Source organism: Lathamus discolor, chromosome 1 (genome assembly GCF_037157495.1).
Source record: "Lathamus discolor isolate bLatDis1 chromosome 1, bLatDis1.hap1, whole genome shotgun sequence".
Taxonomy (NCBI): domain Eukaryota; kingdom Metazoa; phylum Chordata; class Aves; order Psittaciformes; family Psittacidae; genus Lathamus; species Lathamus discolor.
Genome location: NC_088884.1, coordinates 57,279,784 through 57,300,157, shown reverse-complemented (window position 1 = coordinate 57,300,157; position 20,374 = coordinate 57,279,784). Strand labels below are relative to the sequence as shown.

Here is a 20,374-nt window from a genome sequence, read left to right as displayed (position 1 = left end):
GACATGTTACAAATCATAAATCAAGATCAAAATTACATCTTTTCAAGATATAAAGGAAATTTTAGAAGGCTTACTCTATAAACATAGTGCTCCTCTGATTCTGAAACCACCTGCTATTAATTCTCTGGATGAGCAAAACATGAAGCAGAGCAGTTATGTATGAAAGCCTCATGCTGCTAGATTTTTTATTAACACTATTCCAATTCAGCATACTAACAGCTTATAGGAAAACAAACCTTTTATTTCCTTTAAAAGTGTAAAAAGGTAAGTGGGAAAATTACCAGCCTGCCCTGCCTCAGAATACTAGTCTTTTTGTTATTCCTATTCCAGCATGTTATGCATTAATTGCATGACAGCAGTTACAAACAGCATTCATTATGAAGTAATTAATTCAGTCTGGTTGGCAGAATAAAACCTAACTCATAGAGTAGGTAAGAAACAAATTTTGGATGCTGCAATCAAGTCTCTAGTCTCAGGCTTTACACTTACAGCATCCTTGCTCATCTGAGCTGTCACTGCAGTCCAGGTTGTGATCACATTTCTTGCTTTTCCCGATGCACTGCCCACTGGCACAGCGGAACTGATCAGTTAAACAAAGCACTGGAAAGAGAACCTCACAAGTCAGTATCAAAGACTTCTACTCCTTAAAATGATTAAGAAAACAAGATACCAAAGCATGCAATCAGTATCTTGGGGGAGCTTAGCCTGCTGCTAGCTTCATTTCTTAAAGTAGCCAGTGGCACACAAAGTTCCTCATGCCAACCATGCACGAAAAGTGATTCAGTGTTCTGTTGGGGATATTGCACAGTGGTACCTGGGTCCTCGCTGCCTGTATACAGTAAGGACGCTACAAGATAAAGCTACCTTAAGTAAAATAACCCAGAAGCAGAAGGCTACTAAGAACACAGGTGCTTATGCCAGGACATGGCTGTTGCAAAATTACTATAACAATCTCCAACTCTAAGCATTTACTGTAATATAAGGGAGAAGAATTAAGTTATTAAAAACAAGTCTGTCAAACCACGATGATAAAATTGTTTAAGAAATATAAATGTGGTTTCTTAATGTCCTTGTATTCTTCCTGTAAACCAGAAAACTCCTTGATCAGGAGACAATATATTTCACTTGACATTACGTTTTGAAAATGCAATGAAAGACAGGAGATAAAACTGGAGCTTTGCCAGTATGCTCAAAAATAAACCACCACTCTGGGAGAAAGGGTGCTGCAGGCAAGGTGGTGGCTGCTGTTGTTTACACATCTTTTTGCCTCCTGTTTCTCATAAAATGCAGAAGTTCCTTCTGATTTCAGTTGAATTAAGCAGTTAAAGTAAAGGCTTTTCTGTAATCAACTTGAATACTCTGAATAACAGGGCCACTTTGAAGGTGATAAACAGCCTCTCGCCTGGTAACTCCAATCACTGGGTAGCAACTGGGAAGCTAACTTGCACAACGTATTTTGAAATGTCAGCATCTCATCTGGCTAACAATCACTTTTCATCACACAGGAAGTGCATCAGTCTGTATGTTTTTCTTTGAGCTGGAGCCCATGTTTTGGAAAGAAAATCAGCCTTGATTCAAAGACTCTTTGTTTAAAGAAGCAAAATGCACTGAAAGTATATAGAGCAGAGGCATCTTTTCCAGCTTGCAAGTTGTCCCTACAACTTCTCACTATTTTGCAGTGGGGAGAGGGCGAGTTTGTTCATGTTTCACATTGTAGAGTAGTGGGGTAGTTCAGATTCCACCAGATTCTTGTCCTTCCCAAAACTAGGAGAACCTAATTCTCATTGTGCTGGAAACAGCACTTCCCTCTGTAATGATAGTGTAAATAGTCTCTTTTGCTGTGCTCTATAGGAAGAAGAGATCTCCAGAAATCTCACCTGTCTCTCACTCCCATTTACTCAGAAAAGCTTAACTTCATTTTGTTCACGTATTATAAAATAAACAATCCCAAAACCTTTAACAAGGTATACAAAAACTACGACAAGGATTTGCTTCACTTCGTAATTCACTCCCAGCTAGTGGGATTTGGAACTCAAAACCATACCACTTTTAGTATCACTTTTCACAGAGTTTAAATCACTGTGCAGGAGGTCATTGTTATTTCCATTTCACAGGGGGAGAAACAGAAGTATGGGGTTGTGAAATAATGGCCCATTTAACAGACCAGTTTGAAAACTAGCAGAACCTCAGGTCCTTCCCAATTCTACCCAGCAATAGCTTTGGTATTTATCATAGTGTCCTCATGACAGCTCTATTGTCACCACACTTTGAAAGATCCTTTGTACCTTCGCAGTTCTTCTCATCCGAGTTGTCCTGGCAATTTGCTTCTCCATTACACCGAAGGGCACTGTCTATGCACTGTCCACTTTGACACTGGAACTGGGTGTCTGAACATACCGGGCAGTTCTTTTCGTCACTGTGGTCTTCGCATTCAGTGAAACCATCACAGCGCCAGGCCACCGGGATGCAGTCAATCTCACCTGTGAAACAGGTGAACTGCTGAGGGGAGCATGTTGGTGGTTCTTTAAAAATCAAGCAAACAAAGAAGAATTAAAAATCCAGGTGAACAAACGGCAGATCAGGACAGGTAAGAACAAGAAGAGCTCAGATGCTTTCACTTATCAAGCAGCTGATAAACGTGCCACATCATAAGGTAACTTCCACCCCCACCATAATTTGTGCACATCCTGAACTCCATGTGACTGATGCAGGCTCACCTTGACGGAGGTTCATTAGGCAAAGATCAAGAGAAACAGAGAAATATGTACACTCAAAACAATTGTCCTCCCTTCCCACTTCAGCCTCTTACACTCTCAGCAACTCATAAGTCTTCATTTAAAGTCAACACGCTTTTCTACTCCATCTTTCCTGCAACACCACTGTATACACAACTGATGGCTCACTTTCTTGCCATTGTATAGAAAACATTCAAAGGATGTAATGCACTGCAGATGGATGCACTGTGACTCAATGTCTAGCTATGGGCCCTTGACAGCTCTGTTCAGTCAAAATTCTTCTAAAACAAAAAAATCTGCTCCATCTAGTCAAGTCCCACTATCTCAACACAGTTGTTATCTGTTATTTAACATTTACTACAGTAACTGTTAATCTCATGCAGTAAGTAAGTGTGGGTTTTTTCCCTTTTTTTTTAATCCTCCTTCTTCCCCCTCCTCCCCTCCTCTTCCCTTTTTGGCCTGGTCTTAAAACTTGCTCTGAGAAAATATCTGGATTATGTTAGCTCTTGTTCCATTGTGAGACCACACGTCGCCTTGATGGTGAGAAGATTGCATAATAAATCCATTCAGTATGGTGGCACAAAAAAACCCAAGCAAAGTGCCTCTCCTCTCCCCCATTTCAACCCCACCCTTGGAGACACCAGGGCATAGGCTACTGTGGCCGTATCACCGTGGAGGAGGCAATTTGCCCTTCTGGGACTGCAGCTCAGAAAGACATGCACAGGGCGAGTGAGGAGGACAGCAGAGAAGAATAAAACGGCACAGACATGGTGCAATATGCCAGAAGTGAGAACCTACCACTATTTGGAAAAGCAGAACATACAGAGTGACAGAGGAGAACTAGTAAAAATCATACAACTGAAAAATCCAGTTGAAATAATTCAGTGGTCTTAAATAGGAAGGATGAACAGAAACCCTTATTCAACAGTGAACTAGTAAACCTCTCTTACTCCCCAATACTTGCAGATTTAGCTGGTAAGCATGTCAAAGTGTGCAACAGCACCTGGTGCACTGTCACATTCTTTCTGCTCATAAGCCACCCCTAAAGATGGAACCCCCACACACACCCAGAAGCTGAGAGCTTAGTGACAGAGCATGGGAAGGACCTACCTCCGCAGGACAGCTCATCCTGCAGCAGAACAAGGTGGACTGGACAAGAGCAGCGCGTGGTGCCATCGCCCTTCACGATGCAAATGTGCGAGCAGCCACCATTATCTTGAGAACAAGGATGTTGTCCTGTGGTTTTAAAAATAAAGACAGGTACTGACAAGAAATCCCCACCTCTTTTATGACTTCTCAGTAATTTCTTTGGGCTCACAGGACTCCCTTCATTACTTCGTTCCCCCTGGGGAGAGCACTACTAAAAACAGCTCTGAAAAAAAAGTATTTTGTTGTGTGTGTTTCTTCCCTTTAGACACATCAATAATTACAATGCACACCAGTAACTGCCCATGATCTGAAACACTAAAAATCATGCCATGGGGTCTACTGAAGCGACACTAAACTTTTTGTTTCTTGTGTGAGGTAGAATTAGTTCTCTGCAGCAAAAATAATAGCATTAGTAATAGAAAAACATGCCTTGGGTTCCATACTTCCTTTTCTCTATCAAAGACCATTAAAAAAGTAAACTTTTCTAATTTATGAATTCTGTCACTTCCATACTGTCTCTGAAACTCAAATTAACATGCTCTAGATAAATATGTCTCTTCATTTTAATGTTTAATAAGGACAACACACTTATCTTGGAACTTCTGACAAATTTACTGAGATTAATAGCACACACAACTAGTAGTAGTCTGCAGTGAAGCTTTAATTAAACATCCCCAGACATTTTTCTACATATTTCTCCAAGGCATGCACCACAGCCTATTAACCAGGCCTATTTCCTCCAGGATGACAGCAGCTCCACTGCTTTAACCATCCAGCTCCCATCATTTCAAGAGTGTGTGTGTGGAAATGCTATACCCTGGAAAACAGAAAGCTTTTTAAAGTGTATCCATGTTTAACACAAATTGTTATTTAAGACATGCTTTCTTTCTGCAACACAACATTAATCTTCTGGCATTTACTTTCAATACGAATTGCCACCAATAAAAATTGTTCACTTTCCCTTCGAGCAGGCAGTCCACTGAAACATCTACTGCTACTAAAAGGCCCCGAGAGTTGTGCTTGCCTAAATGGAAATAAACACCTGATAGTGACTCACTAGCATGATCCAGAAAATCCTCTACTAGGGATAACAGGATGTTTCCAGTGTGCCTACAGACACTCATATGCCAGGTGCTGGCATGGGACTACCGATAAAGTTGTCATCAGCAACAAGAGATGATGCTGGATTTCTGATAGATTTCCAGTCCACTGCCAACTGCCTGAAGGAAACAAACCTAATTGCACCCTGGCAATGTACAGACACAGAACGATACCAACTTCTGGCCCCTTCGATCTGTGCTGATGTCGATCAATGACAAGGCCAAACAGGCTCATCTTTCTGCAGCCACTCCTTGGCTCAAGCCCCGCAGGCACTGTTTGCACTTGCAGACAGGGATTGCACTTACTGTATTCCTGAATGTTGAGCTCTTTTACAGCATGGATGTCACTGAGTTGTGCAATACGAGCTTGGACCTTCGTACGTCCTTCTCGACCAGTCATATCAATCTTTTCAATCATCTGCTGTTGCCTGTCAATCCAATACAGCCAATTTTCAAATACAGTTAGTCCCACAGGCTGCAAGATGTTAGAGTCTTCCAAAACAATCCGGTTAGCACCTGCGGAAGGGAAAGAGTGGCTTAGTTCAACTGGAATGAACAGGAATACAGTCACAGGTATTTTCTACACTACTCATACCACTTTTATACTACCAGGTATACTACTTTAATGCTACCAGGTAAGCCAACTATAAAAGCAATCCTGATTCCTCTTATGCAAGACTGATACATTTTGCAGGCAGTTTCTGCACTTCAAATACAATTACTGTCTGGAGTTTGGTGCTCAGCTCCATGACTCTACCCAGTCTTTTGACTGATATGATGGGAATCGGTAATACTTTTCATTCTATCCTTTTTTTGAGAGATTAACTGCTTTGTCTTGGCATACAACAGGGAATAAGATGATGCATTATTAGCTTGAGTTGACTAATGCAAGATAAAATCCAAGTGAAGACAAAGTAGTTAGTACTTCTCACATGAATGATGAGATTAAGGTAAACACTTGACTTCTGACTTCCTCATACTCTTTCTTTTCAACTACATCATCTTTGTAAGGTTTTCAGGCTAAACTGGGAATGCTAATTTCTTCCTAGTGAAGAGTTACTTTCCTCAGTTCCTTTAGCAATCACCAGTAGTAGGCGTGATACCTCTGAAGAGTATTTGCTGACTTTTACACTAGATTACTCTGCATTAAAACTAATCAAGAGGGACTGTCATGTTTCATGGGTAAGACTCAGTCCACAGCTATTTTAAAGGTATCATTAAAGACTGTCCGAAACCAGTGAAGACTTAGTAGCTCATACACAAAAGTATGTTACTCAAAACCTGGGAGCTCAGGAGTGAGGTTTAATCCATGCTTCCTTTATTTTACATGATATGACAAGGTCATTAACACTAAAATATTCTGTGAGGTTTGTCAGATTCTGAGCAGAAAATTACTCACAGACATATGGATTTGCTTCAGTTTTGAGATGTGTAACGTCACATAGTGTAGACTTAGGCCACAGCTTGAAAATTTACATATAAATCCTAGTGTTTCAGATACTGGGGCTCACAGCTATGCTTATTTTTCACTTTTACTACAGGAGAAAATAGCTTTGCATATGTTCATCCACAAAATTGCTAGTAAGTTTTTATATTTTGTCCTGTAAAAATACGCTAGCACAACCGCACACCATAAAAATTCTACCATTCTGTCTCCACCATATCCACACAACTAATGTTATGGGACAAAAGACACATATTTAATAATTTTATAATTTGAGTAAGTTCTATATCCCTCTGCTTTGTTTAGTAGCAAGAATGGTTTTTTGGCTTGTTGAGAATTTCATCAACAATATGTCAGTGATGTTGTCCTACAACTTCAGCTATGAAAAGTGCTTTTATCTCCATCTCACTAAAAGCATACAGAGCTCAGAAGTTAAGTAATCTTCCAAATATTTAGCAAGTGGTAACATCTAAAGCAGAACAGGGAAATTCAAATATTAATCCTAAGACAGACTGGGCTCTCACCCACCACTTTGGAACAACACCAGCAATGATCTGATTAAGAAAAGATGTTGACGGATTCTGAAGGAGGCTATAACCAGACTGATGGAGAAATTAACAGACTGAGTGATGTAAGTTAAACTAAATAACTGCAACCATCTATTAACCCCCAAGAACATGACTCATTGCATAGGGACAAGGTAAGAAACAGCAGCCTGCATCTTGAGGAGAAGAAAAAGGAAGCTGGGAATAGGGAAAAAAATGCAAAGATGACAGGAAGGAATATAGTTGAGACTAAGACCTTGACCTACCCAAATGGAGTCTGTACATGCCCTGCTCCGTCATGCTTAGGTCAATCAGAATAGCATTTTGCAGTATGCTCCTAAAGCTCTGAAGCTTAAAATAGTCACTCCCTTAATGTCTCAATCTTTCTTTTTAACGTTTGTGACCAAGTGTAACTGACTATTTCTCACTAAGCTGAGACACTGAAATCCCTCCTCCCATAAACCAACAATAAAATCCAAAGCTGGCCCATCAGGGTGCTAGTCCCCTTTATTGGTAATGTCAGATGAAAGGGAGATGGGATTAAGAGGAGCTTTGTCTCCTGGCATCACCATTCTCTTTCCAGCAATACCTTTCAAGACTTAAAACCCAACCAAATAAATACAAAAATCAGGGCACACCCACAACTCATTCTATTTCCACATAAAAATTACTTAATTCCAGAATCATTAGACATTTCCAAATCACACTAATTATTCTGGAATAGAAGAACTAATTTCCAAATAGTTTCCATGGTAGGGAGCTAATTCCAATCATCTTTTCATAAACAACCCCTTAATCATGTGAAGAATCTGGTTAGCTTCAACAGGATCTCCCATTTGGGCAGCATAACCAAGTCCTAACTGCATGCCTGAAGGACAGGGAGGAAGAGAAGGACTGCATCACATAAAAGGCATTCTAGCTCTCCTCGTATTTCTGGGTACTGGCATCTACAGAGTTGACAGAGAAAGAGACTGTGCATGTTTTTAAGAAGTTAACATGCAGAAAATTCACTCTGCCAGTCAAAAAAAACCTATTAATCAGCATTCCTAAGCACAGGAATGCATCTCAGCATTAGCAATTTATGGTGGTGATTATAGCAATCTATTTGTGGTGCAAATGCTAAAAAGCAAGAGAGGTTTTGGAATGGTTTTTCAAATTCTTGGAAAATATGGTGAGCTTCTACCACACAACACTGGTGATCCAAAAGCCACATCTTTAGGAAAAAAAAAAAAACAACCCACAAAACACAAAAAAACCTCCCAAAACCAAAATCAAAACAACAAACCCACCACAAACAAAACCCGAAGCAGATTCATTAAAACCAGACAGAATTAGAATTTTTGTCCCATCTCCTCCTCTGGAGTCCTAATTTGTGGCAGATAACACAAACTGAGAAACTAAGCATGTGTGGGGTTCTGCTGCCCATTACTCATACAGACCCTGGATCTGGGATAGCCTAGAACATACCAAGATACACCCTACAGCATCTTTTTCAGAATAATTCACTAAGGTTATGTCCTGTGTTTTAAACTAGTGAACAATCAGGATACCACAGTTCATTAGTGACCCTTAACCTTTCAGTGACACCACATGAATCACTGAGAAAAAAATACTATCTTGCTCAGCCTCAATTCCAACCATCTAGAGAAACAGAAATGCTTTCCTAAATAAAAGCTTATTGTAGCAATTAAATAAAAGGCTGAAAATCACAGAGGTGTCAACAGGATTACATGCTGCTACTCTGAATGAAGGTATCGTGTCATCAGCATAAGATATTAGCACGAACTACCATCCTCTTGTTCAGTTTTCAAACTCACGCACAGACTGCAAAGTGAGCTCTTATTTTCTTACACAGGTATTTATGCTTCTGATAGTAGAAAACACTCAGCTGAAGTACAAGGACATGCACTATTCAAACTGGGGATGGACTTGCTGCAGAGGAAGAAATTCTATACTGCCCTCGACTAGCAACAGTGGGAGGGGGGCATATACCCCATCACCTAACAGAGAAGGGCAAGTGTGCGCTCAGAACATCCTGTCACCCCCAGCAGCAACATCCAGCCCAATTCGTATCACAACAAATTAATTCTGAAGCCACATGAAACAGCTAAGCTGTAAATAAGAGACATCTCAGTTTCACCCAACTTGACTGCATGGTTTTCTCTCTTCTCTTGCTCCAGTTCTGGCTGCTTTCTGGACTCTTTCCTGAACCAATTCAGCTTTCCAAAAGAACAGAACACTGTTCTCTATTTCTTTTTTTTCTGTATATTATTGTTAGGTTATTGTTTTGCTTATGTGGTTAAGGGTTAAGTGAGCTGAATCGACTCACAGAGGAGGTCAGATGAGCAGCATAACCAACCTCAGGGAACAGGCAAAGAGAATTCCATAGCTGCAAGAGGGAGTTCTTTGCCTTTTGAGAACAGAGAGCTGTTAGATCTGCTCTACCCTTCACACATCATTTCACCCGAAATGACAGGTACACAAGTGACCTGCACACTTGCTGCTTTAACTCTGCAGGAGAGATTTTTCTACTAACAGGAAACTTTCCTCTGATTGACAGATTACTGCACCAAAACCAATGCCTTAAAAACAACCCTCTCCCTCCCCTTCCCAAAACTGCTGCAATTTATTTGTGAACTGACTTTGGGAAACCACACGAAGGTCTTGCAGCGAGAAACTGAGGTAAATAGCATGTGTAGCAATTAATAATGCAAATCATAGATAGAGGCATGAGACTTTAAAGGCACGCTGCATGAATCATGCACATTCCCTGGCTGGGAATTTAGGGAGTGATTAGAATCACAGTACAGACTGTTTATAGTAGGAAGGAAAAGAAGACACCTTTCCCTGCATTCCCCCACACCCACACCACACAAATGAATCACTGAATTAAAAGTGCTACTCTACCTGAAAGGTCACTGCTTTCAATTCTCCGCAGGTCTGAATCAGCCCAGAACAACTTGCCTAGCTGGCTGTCAATAGCTAAGGCTATGGGCTTGCTCAAACCACTGAAGAAAAGGACCTCTCGTTCTGTTCCATCCAATGCTGCTCGCTCTATTTTAGGAGACCTTTCCTGTAGGTTGGTGAAATACATGTACCTGGAATAGAAATGATTAGAAGAAAAAAAGTTTATTGGATCTTTCCACAGTTTTACTATATGACCAAGACACATTAACAAATGACATTTTCATTCCGACAAAGAGAAACCAATGTGCAGCAAGAAAACAATTTGATTCTCAAGACCTTCAGCCTGAATTTTCCCACATTGTATTTCAGCTACATACCCTTTCTCTGGGTTCACCACAATGGCCCTGGGCCTATCTTGATCTCCTTTGAGCACTACTCCCATGGGTCTCCCATCCAGGCGTGTCACATTGATCACATTAGTAGCTTCACAGGTCCAGTAGATATAGCGACTGTAGATGTCAATGCTCAGGTCATAAGGCTGCATATCTAGGTTCTGGTTGGGAACTGGACTTGTCACAACAGTGAGGCTCTACAAAGGAAAGAAAAACAACCCACAGAAGAGCATTTAATCTGATCTAACCTGAGCAATTTTATTTTGCTATGGATGCACCACATCAAACTGCTTCTCAGAAAAAGGAGGTGGCCAAAATACTATCATAAAGTAAGGAGACACCCAGCTCCAGTTCCCCACCAACACGTTTGATCAGATATAGACACTTAGTCCTGATGGTCTGTTGCAATTGCAAGCATGCAAATTGGTTGCAGGTCATAAGACTTCGCAATTTTAACCCGTAAGTCCAAACTGCATTTCTTCTTGCCTTCTTGACAACTCTTTAAATTTAGCTTGGATAGACCCAAACCCAGCACACATTTAGCACTCTACAACTGAAATACATAACCACTGCTTCCCAAAGCTGCAGCTGAACAAATGAAAACACAGGCAAAATGAGGCCAGACAGCATTTGAAATTCTTGCCTCGTTCTTCTCCACCATCACTGTCATCATACTAAGGGGACATGAGGATGAATAATCAATGGGAAGGTAACTCTGCCAACAGACAGAAAGGACACCAGTCACCACAGCGACTATAGAGCATTTCCAGCTGACACCTTTCTGCTTCAAAGTTCTTGCCTTCTACTGGCGCAGACCTCTGGAGTTCATGTGCCTTTCTTTCCTTTTTTTAAATTTATTATTTTTTAAGAAAGAACTTGCTTGTCTCCTGTAGGGAAAGCTGAACTGAACTGACATCTTCCATAGGCTTTTCCACAAATCTGAAGAGGAGGGATAACTCACAGAGCACAGCCTCACATCATCTTTTTGGAGAACTTCGTGCTTTTGAGGTGAGCAGCCTCCACCCTCTCAACCCCAAATTAAACTTCACCAGAAAATTTGCCTAACTTTATTTAGCTTGTCACTTCTTTGAAAGGGTTTGCCTACATGTCTTACATTTGTTTATTCTGCTGAAGCTGGCAAAAGCCTTGTGCCTTTGACTAGTTTGGGGTGTTAAATTATGTAAATATTCCAAAATTAAAATGGTTGCTAAATTAAGAGTTAACATTGAAGGGCCTTCAGCAGGATCCAACTGCCACCACACCTACCACCAGAAACCACATTCTCTTGCAAATTAAACTGAATATAGCACCTCTGTATTGTTCACCTTAATCTTCTGCTCCTCCCCATTCAAAAACTCAGGGAGAAAAATATCTATTTTAAAATGTGAAAATGTGTAATCAGTCATTGCTCACAATTAACCTCACTAAACCTGCACCACCTTTTGCCCTACACCACTTTTTCTGTATTCCCCATCTAGTGTGTTTTCCCAAGCCTGCTACTGTATCTCTCACAGGTCACTTAGTCTCCATCTCCTTGCTCAGGTTAACAACTCTCCTCCTACCTCCACCAGAACCTGTGAGGTTTCAGACACAGCCATTGCCAGTCCCACCCTCCTCATTTTAGTCAATGCCCCTGCACCCTGCTCATTTGCAACTCTTCCTTCTCTCTCACACATACTGTATTTCTCACAAGAACCTTCCCTTCCATGTTCTATTTCTCTTAGATAGGGGTTTCCAACAGCCCCCAGCCAAAAGACAGAACTGAACAAATAATGCAAAAATACCTTTAAGTTTCCCTTATATTTCCATGTTTTATTTCTTGCTGTACCTCTCAAACTACTGGCTGAGGACTCCAAAAACTCCAGATGTCACTTTTTTGCCAAGTGACAGCTAGTAACCTGCAGGAAGTCCGTGTATCTAAATTATTCATGTACAATTGTTGTGTGTAGGGCATGCTTTCCTCATCTTTTAGTAATTCCATCACCCGCAGGATACCTGGCTGCCATCTTCCTGTGCCTTCCGGATGATGTTCTGCCGAGAATCAATCCAGTAGAGATGCTTATCCAGGGGGTCGTAATCAATGGCTCGAACATTCCTGAGACTATGGATAGGGAGGATGATATCTGGACTCTGCTGCTCATCTATCACCATGCGATTAATTGCATTCTTCTGGCTGAACAACAGGAAGGTTGTAGGAGCTTGATGGGATTAAAAAAAGAGGAGCGTGAAAGGGTTACATAGCAGTAATGTTGGGTATTTGCATGTTCAAGAAAGACAACTATATATAACCAGATAGTACCTATTATTTCATTCCCCCTTCTCTTTGCCAATAAAGAAAAAAAATCAAGACAAAACATTAAAATCCTGACCTCTGATCAGTTTGGAAAGCCTTCCAAATGACCTTTTTACTATAAACATCTGTACGTGTACGTGACAGGCAAAGATAATTTTATGAGTCACAGGACTAATGAATGTGAAGACTTCTGTCAAAATCACCTCAAAGAAGAATGGTCAACCATGTCTCTCAAAGAACTGTCAATTTTCTTTCTAAAGGGGTGCCAGGGAAATGCAGTTCCACCATTTGAAGTTGAACCTTTTTCTAGGTACACTTCTACTTGCAGAGGAAGCTGAGCGAAAGCCGGCACTGGCTCCTTATTTTGAGGCCCCAGGGAAGACAGATTGCCATTAGAGTAGTTCAATTCTGTTCTTACAAACCCTTTTCCTGCCTGCACTGGAATGGAACAACTACTTCACACGAAAATCTGTTAGGGCTGTTCAAGCCTGCATTTTGGAAGAAAAAACTATTGACTGTTCTCAAATTTATATATCTTATTTCCAGGTGCTCATCTGGGAATGCTAACCTGCAGTTGGGAAAAAAACCAACCCGAATGCTCTGCTCCAGCTGTACAGGTACCCAGCAAAAACTTCCTGGACAAATGATCGGGTTTTTTTTCTTAGAAATACCATCAGGCATCAGAAAATAAGACTTCTCTACCCCATATAGCTGTAGTTTACTGGCTGTATCTTACACAGTCAGTGCAAAAGGCATTTAATACATGGTTAGAAAGAAATTATCCCTATATTACATTACTGGGTCAGGAATCAGAGGAGGCTGTTAAAGCATTTTCCCTTTTCACAGCATTCTTTTCAATAATGGTCTGCCTGGAGCCACTGCTGTGCAAGACAGCACAAGAGCCAGCAGCCAGAAATGCAGTTTGCAGCCTCCCTGAAGTTTGTACAATCAATTCTCTATAGCACAAGTCGGGAGAGATTAGCAGTGGGACACTGCACCCATTCAATCCAGCCTGTAAAACAGGTAAGGCAGCACCTGGGAAAGGGGAGTAGGCTAAAGTCTTCCAAAGAATATCATCACCTTGCTTTGTTATTTTATGCAAACGCTTTGAACATTTATTCAGGCTGCTGGAAAAAAGTAAAGGCAGTGGGGGGGAAGTCTCCTTGGTAACTAACACTCAGTCCTAACATCCTATAACAATCAGGCCTAATTTGCTTTCTGGAAAACCTGTTTCCCCTCCAAGCATTTCTCCAATAATTTAAGCCTCCTTCTACTTAGCTCTAAACTGTAGAAGAAAGCACAAAAAAGGCAAAGCAAAGTTTATATGAACGTGTACAGCAAAACATTAGATTCGGAAAACATCAGCATTCTTACCGAGCAGTTAAGTGAGTACTGGAGGGGGGAAAAAAGCTTAAGATAAAACACTGCAGGTAAACATATCATCATAAGCACCTCAAATTCTTTCCACTTCTCCCCAGAAGCACCCTCTCACTGTCTGAGATTGTCTGGCTTCCAACTCTGAATTGATGGCTCATTATAAAAAGCAACAGCAGAATTTCCTCCCTTGAGTCCCCACATCTCTGAAACAGTACCAATTTCAGAAATCCCTTCCCAGTTTTCATCACGCTCCCTCCCAGTGTTCACATATTTAAACTGTATTTTCGGCAGGCAAATGGAGTACAGTGAGCACATCCCCCCTGTAACACTGCCTTCAAACTTTGTGACACGTGGTAGGTCTGATGAAATCTGTTATCTTTCCCACACTGCTGAGCAGTGTGGCTTTCCCATAATTAAAAGAATCTATGCCCACCTGAGCACAGCAATCTAGAAGGGAGGAACTGGCCTCTAGACAGGGCTTACGCCATTAACATGTTCAGGAGTACACAGGCAAGTAGAACAGGCAAGAGAAAGCTAAAACGATTCATGCTCCAATCATAGTGGCCAAGAAAAAAAATTAAGTTATATGCAGAGAAGCCCAAGTCTCCAATTACCTACAAATGAGAAGTTGGAAAGTTCCCAGGTTTGACCATGGCAGAAGGAAAACTCCTAATACCTCGTGAACGGCCCTGAACTGTACCGCGAGGAAATCGGTTCTATTTGCTTACAACACGTTTGCTGTATTTTAGTCCTTCCTTTGTTTCCAAGAGCATTTTCACAAGAAAACATGACCTTTGATCATTTTGCTACTTATTCTCAGCTGGAAGTCAAATTTCTCCACCTACAAAATCACAGTCATCACCAGAGAGGTGCCATAATGTCTTGTAACTTGCAGGAAGGAGTGAACATGTCAGAGTACAATAATCCAGTTGTCATGCAAGCGCCCCTTCTAATAACAAAAGGAAAGGAGGGGTACAGGAAACACTGCGGAGTGGAAAAGCAGAGCTTTCTGAAGACCAAGATTTAAAAAAAAAAAAAAAACCATGATGTGGCATTCATGGAACAAGCTGCCCTGCTTTTGGCTTTAAAACAACAGTTGGATGTCTCCACTCATGCATAATGTGGATGAGATACAATCTGTCTCTCTGCACCATGAATCTCTTCACCCACTGACTAATCTGAATGACACCAGTGGAAATCAGCCATCCAGCATGTCTGCCAAAATTATGAGCTTCACTGGCAGCCACTTTTTGAGAGATGGATAAATTATTTGGTTAGAAACTAATTACACACAGCCTGAGGGGCCTTGCGGTTCATTTTCTGCATAACAATAAAGAAAAATAGGGCTAGGCTGCAGTAAGATCAGAACTCTGAAGTGCTGGGGGGGCCATGGAGCCATCCTCTGCTCACTAAGGAAGAAACACTTTTAAGGGTATGAGAGCGGCCCACCTCAGAACCTCATCAGCCAGCAAACATGCAGAATTAAACCTTCACCACTCAAAGACTACACAAAGTCCAGAGTATAGACCAAAACATCACATATCCTTTATGTCAGGCAAAATTAGAGATAAATAAGCAGATAAACAAGCAAGCAAGCACCTGAGGAGGGTTTGACAGATACAAAAACAAAAGCACTTTGAGCTTTCCCGCTTACATGGATTTAGCTGAGTCACTGTAAAGGTTCACTTACAGCAACTCTTATTTTACGGTGATACTGGTAGGTTGCAAGACTGATTTTTTTTGTGTGCTTTCAATGCTCTATGTTCTCTTACAAGTCAGTAGGATTTTCGTGTTGCAAAATTACATTTTAAAAGGCATGTTTTTATTGAGATCTTTATCTAGCCGTATATCCTACTTCCTATGGAGCAAGGGAAGGTAAGGAACCAAAAATATTTCAAGTACATGTTTAATGTTACAGATTGAAACTAGCTTTAACTTGGCCTATTAGCAAACAAGCTTCACTATCTCACATAAAACCAAAACTCTTTTTTCCTCCAAGTATCATGCTTGCATCTGTTATCAAGCATATCTGCTTTTCTGTTTTATTTTCATTCATTATGGCTTACCACTACAAGTCCTGTTGTCGGAGTTCAAGGAATAGTGAGCTGGGCAGCCACAGACAAAACCACTCACAGGGACTGCCAAGCACAAGTGAGAGCAGTGACCATTGCTAGAGGCACATTCATTCCAGCCTGCCTGCCTGGAGGAATGGAAGACCAAGATATCCATAACGTAATCCAAATGCCCTTGGATGATAGTCCGGTTCTGGCCACTGGTCTTGTTGGCTCGTTCAATGCTACGCCGGCTCCAGTCTGTCCAGTAAATGTAATCTTGATACTGAGTCAAGCCAAACGGGTGAGGCAAGTCATCAGCTATAATCTCACGGTCAAGTCCTGTTTCCAAAAGGAATGGAGAGAAAAAGCAGAATTAAATGTGGACAAACACTATGCTATTTAATGTTGCTGGACATGTCCCCTGAACAGAAAGGTTAACACATACATAGTTTAAAGTTACTATTTCATTATTACAAAAGTAAATTATAAAGTAATGTACAATATTCAAGAGACCATTCTGAAGTGTCAGAGCCTATCACAGGAATGTGCTAATCCTGCTTGTGATTCACAGGAGAGAATGTATTTTTCTGAAGAAAAAAATGTGTGTTTTCAAAATGATCAGGGTTCTTAAAGACTGTCTTTTTCCTCTTCCCTGAAGCAAACAGAATGCCTCTGAAGGAGATGCAGGATCCTGACACTACAGTCCCAGTTCAGCATCTCTCACACCACATTTGGGTCCCTGCCTGCTGCTTACAGAGCGAATTGCTATGAGAGTAATAAAATTCTACACTGTACTCTGAGAAAAATTAAATGCACAACATTAAACTAACCTGTCTCTGGAATGCAGTAACAGGAAGGAGCAGTCAGAAACTCAAGGTAGGAAACCGTCAATTGTGTATGCCATGGAAATGCTAACAGAGCAGGGCATGGTGGGGGGTGAGGGGGAATGATTTCAACCATGTTATTTCAAACCACTTCATTACCACAGAACGCCCTGCTGTCTAGTCACAGAAATTAAGCAGGAGATTATGAAGCAAGAAGCCATTCCCTCTTTGCACTGAGAAGACAAGGATGCACAGCCCCACACTCTGCTGTCCCAGGCCACAGGCACAGGGAAGATGAAATTCCAATGCCATGTCCAGTTCTATGGTGCACAAGGGAACGCTGGGCCAGCCTCAACAGCACACCAAAATACAGGATAAGCTGAAGAAAAGCTGTTATATTACGTATAATTCTTATAATGCATTTTCCTGGTTTTAGGTTTTTCTAGCTTTGTTCCACTCTTGCAAAGGTACTGCTTAAAGTAAACTAACTCCTTTAGCCTTAAATATTGGCTAGTGATGACACTAATCTAAATAAATTGGCACACAACAAGGCACTCTACTCTTGCAGGTGCCAAGAAGTTAAAAAAGGATACTGTGCAAGCCTGAGAGGGCTTGGGTCCTCAGTATACTACCCTAGGGCAATGAAAGAATAAAATATTTCATATCCATTTAGCTGTAATGCCCAGTTTATAAAACCATCACACAGACCCCATCATGAGTGAACCTCCCCCTCCCCAATGACTAATAGAAGCCAGAAAAAGTTCCTTAGTGTGCAGGATTCTTGGGGGAGAAAAACATGCCTGAAACCTGAGCATACCAATAAAGACTAAAACCCAAAATGTATTAAATTACATTGTGAAATATATCCAAGAAGCTGTTGTTATCTTGGCTTTCTCTCTACCTTTCTACAGATGATGAAGTGTTTGTTATGTATTTGCCAGTGCTCTTCAGAGCAGCAAAACAAGGCCCTCCAAAACACTTAAAGTTGACAGCTTTGTCCTACATATAACTGAAAACACGTACAGCTTGTAGAATTTTAATTTTGTGAGGAACTGTATCACCTACAAGAAAATTGAGGTCTCGCTAAATGCTCTGTTGCATAAACATCAATTATAGAAGCAAATGTTAAAGGCATGTGAGTCTGGAAAACCTATTTTTGTCTTAAGACTTGTACTTCTGCATTATTTAAGCAATAATTTGCCACAGGGAACTGCAAAAAGGCAGCAGCACCCCCAGGATGCAGCCCAGAGCTCTGGGGCTTACCTAGCATATTGGAGGATTCTATCAGATTGGTATCGAGGTCAGTCCAGTACAGTCGTCGTTTAGCATAATCAATAGTTAGGCCATTAGCACGTCCCACATTGGGTACCAAAGTAGTCCGCTCACTGCCATCCATAGCAGCTCGATCAATCTTTGGCTTACCACCCCATTCAGTCCAGTACATGAACCTGATTAAAAGGGGGGAAAAAAAAAACAAACCCAAATTTATTCCAAAGGAGAACTCAAGGGGAGAAACATAACAAAAGTCCTTAGAAAGACAAAGGGAAAACCAAGAGCTGTAAATTCAAGCATTTATTAATCCCATTACACTAAATATTTTTTCCAAATACTAGCAAGGAAATGATTCAAGTTTCCTCAGAACGCTTCCAACATTATTTTTTCCATTTGGAGCTGGATTTTCACTAGCAAGTTCCATATGAAAGCACTTCAATCTTAACTAATCCATGCACATCAGCTAAGAGGTAAAGGGCTGGCAGTTGGACACATTCATTTATACCTGGTTATTTAGCAAAATATTTTTTTATAATGCTTGGCTTCTGTTCCTATTCAGTTGTCCATCAAATGAAGGAACACAGAAAGGTAGGTATGCAAGGTACTTTTGTTAATAGGTGCTACTGCTGATCTCCATACAACTAAGTCAATCAGCCTTGTAACAGTGTGTTATGTTTCAGCCAAGGCCAGAATAGCACAAAACTGTACTGCATTTCCACTGGGGCAAAAATACAAACTATCACATACTCACAGGCCAGCTTATGCCTCATTTGGCAGAACAGACTTGTACACATTCACATTTTCTTTAGGCACTGCAGAGTGGGCTGTATATTTGACATCTGGTGGCTAGTCAGTACCTTCTTCCAAAATGTAAAGCCAACACCATTTTAAAAACAAGTGAGATACAGCTAGCCAAAGCTCACACCTTCTTGTTTTAATACCTCTACTAACAAGCACCTATAAAATGCTTTTAATTTCAACCAACCACACATGGGGAAGGAGGCTTCAGAAATTGTCGATCAAGAGGGAGCCATTCTTTAGACACCGGGAATATCTGTACATTTTTCTTCAAAATTCTGCAAGAATTTTGTGCATAAATTCTGCAAATTGTACACACAGCATGGACCTGTTCAAATTGCCCCCATGGCAGTAATGGCATGAGAACGTCCATATAAAGTACAACAACATAGCTCGGCTGTACAACAAAAATAAGCATTTGGACTCAAAACTTTTTTCCTAGTCTGTGGTGAAGAGACAAAGCACTGAATTATAATAATCCTTGGAAACATCATAGAATCATAGAATGGTTTGGGATGGAAGGGACCTTAAAGCTCAGACAGTTCCAACTCCTCTGCTACGGGCAGGAACACCTTCCACAAGACCAAGTTGCTCAAGGCCCTGTTCAACCTGGCCTTGAACACTGCCAGGGATGGAGCATTCACAACTCCCTTGGGCAACCTATTCTAGCGCCTCACTACTCTCAGAGCTCACACCAAAGAATTTCTTCCTTGTATCTAACCTGAACTTCCCCTGTTTAAGTTTTAGCCCATTACCCCTTGTCCTATCACTACAGTCCCTGATGAAGAATATAACCCTATTCCCTGATAAAAGAAAATAACATTATTCCCAGTGTAAAACTAGAGTAACTGGATCTAATAATCTGGTGGTCTCAGATACCTTCTGATATACTTGTCCAGACAACCCTTGGCATGTCAGGGCTGAAGCCCACATCTGTGTCCCAGTGGGGCAGAACTCAATTACACTAATCACTGCAACAGTGGTCACCACCTTGTTGAGATGAAGCAGGAGGAATGTGTTCGGAGTTCTCTGCATTGCTGTAACTCCTGCAGTGTCACTGGAAACTGTGATAATTTCATAACACTCGAAAATGAAGTTCCCTCATTTGTAAAGTAATAATAATACAATGTTGGTAAAACCTCAAAAAGGTTTTGCAGTAATTAATGTCAAATGAGCATTTCATGGTAGAAGAGCTATTTCAGAAGCTAAATAGTTTTGCCTTGCCAAGCCTCGCTCCTTCCTCCCTCCCCCTGCTCAGTGCCCTACTTTGCTATTATATTTGAATCCAACTGAGAAGTTTCTTCTCAGGAAATCCTTCATTTTGGGGATAGGTGGGTATAATTGTTTCCACTTGTTCATTGTCCTTGCTTCCCTTGTCCATACCGACTAAAAAGGACCCCTTATCTGAAGAAACAAACACCTTCCTTATTCTCAGACAATAAGCTTCACTCCCCCACGCTCAAATTAAATCATTTAATACCTTT

The 20,374-nt window shown here is 41.0% G+C and overlaps 1 protein-coding gene across 2 annotated transcripts in view; it reads right to left on the bottom strand.

Annotated features, from left to right (window-relative positions):
* Positions 1-20,374, bottom strand: part of LRP6 (LDL receptor related protein 6) — a 129,111-nt gene that overhangs the window by 12,094 nt on the left and 96,643 nt on the right. Inside the window, exons 11-19 of one of the 2 annotated variants that reach the window (XM_065672505.1) lie at positions 18,084-18,268; positions 16,009-16,335; positions 12,268-12,470; positions 10,258-10,469; positions 9,881-10,071; positions 5,291-5,500; positions 3,846-3,971; positions 2,286-2,522; positions 490-600 (exon numbers count right to left, since the gene is read on the bottom strand). In XM_065672505.1, coding sequence (XP_065528577.1) covers positions 490-600; positions 2,286-2,522; positions 3,846-3,971; positions 5,291-5,500; positions 9,881-10,071; positions 10,258-10,469; positions 12,268-12,470; positions 16,009-16,335; positions 18,084-18,268 — 1,802 coding nt within the window. The remainder of the gene's footprint in view (positions 1-489; positions 601-2,285; positions 2,523-3,845; positions 3,972-5,290; positions 5,501-9,880; positions 10,072-10,257; positions 10,470-12,267; positions 12,471-16,008; positions 16,336-18,083; positions 18,269-20,374) is intronic. The other variant, XM_065672514.1, reaches the window with a different exon arrangement.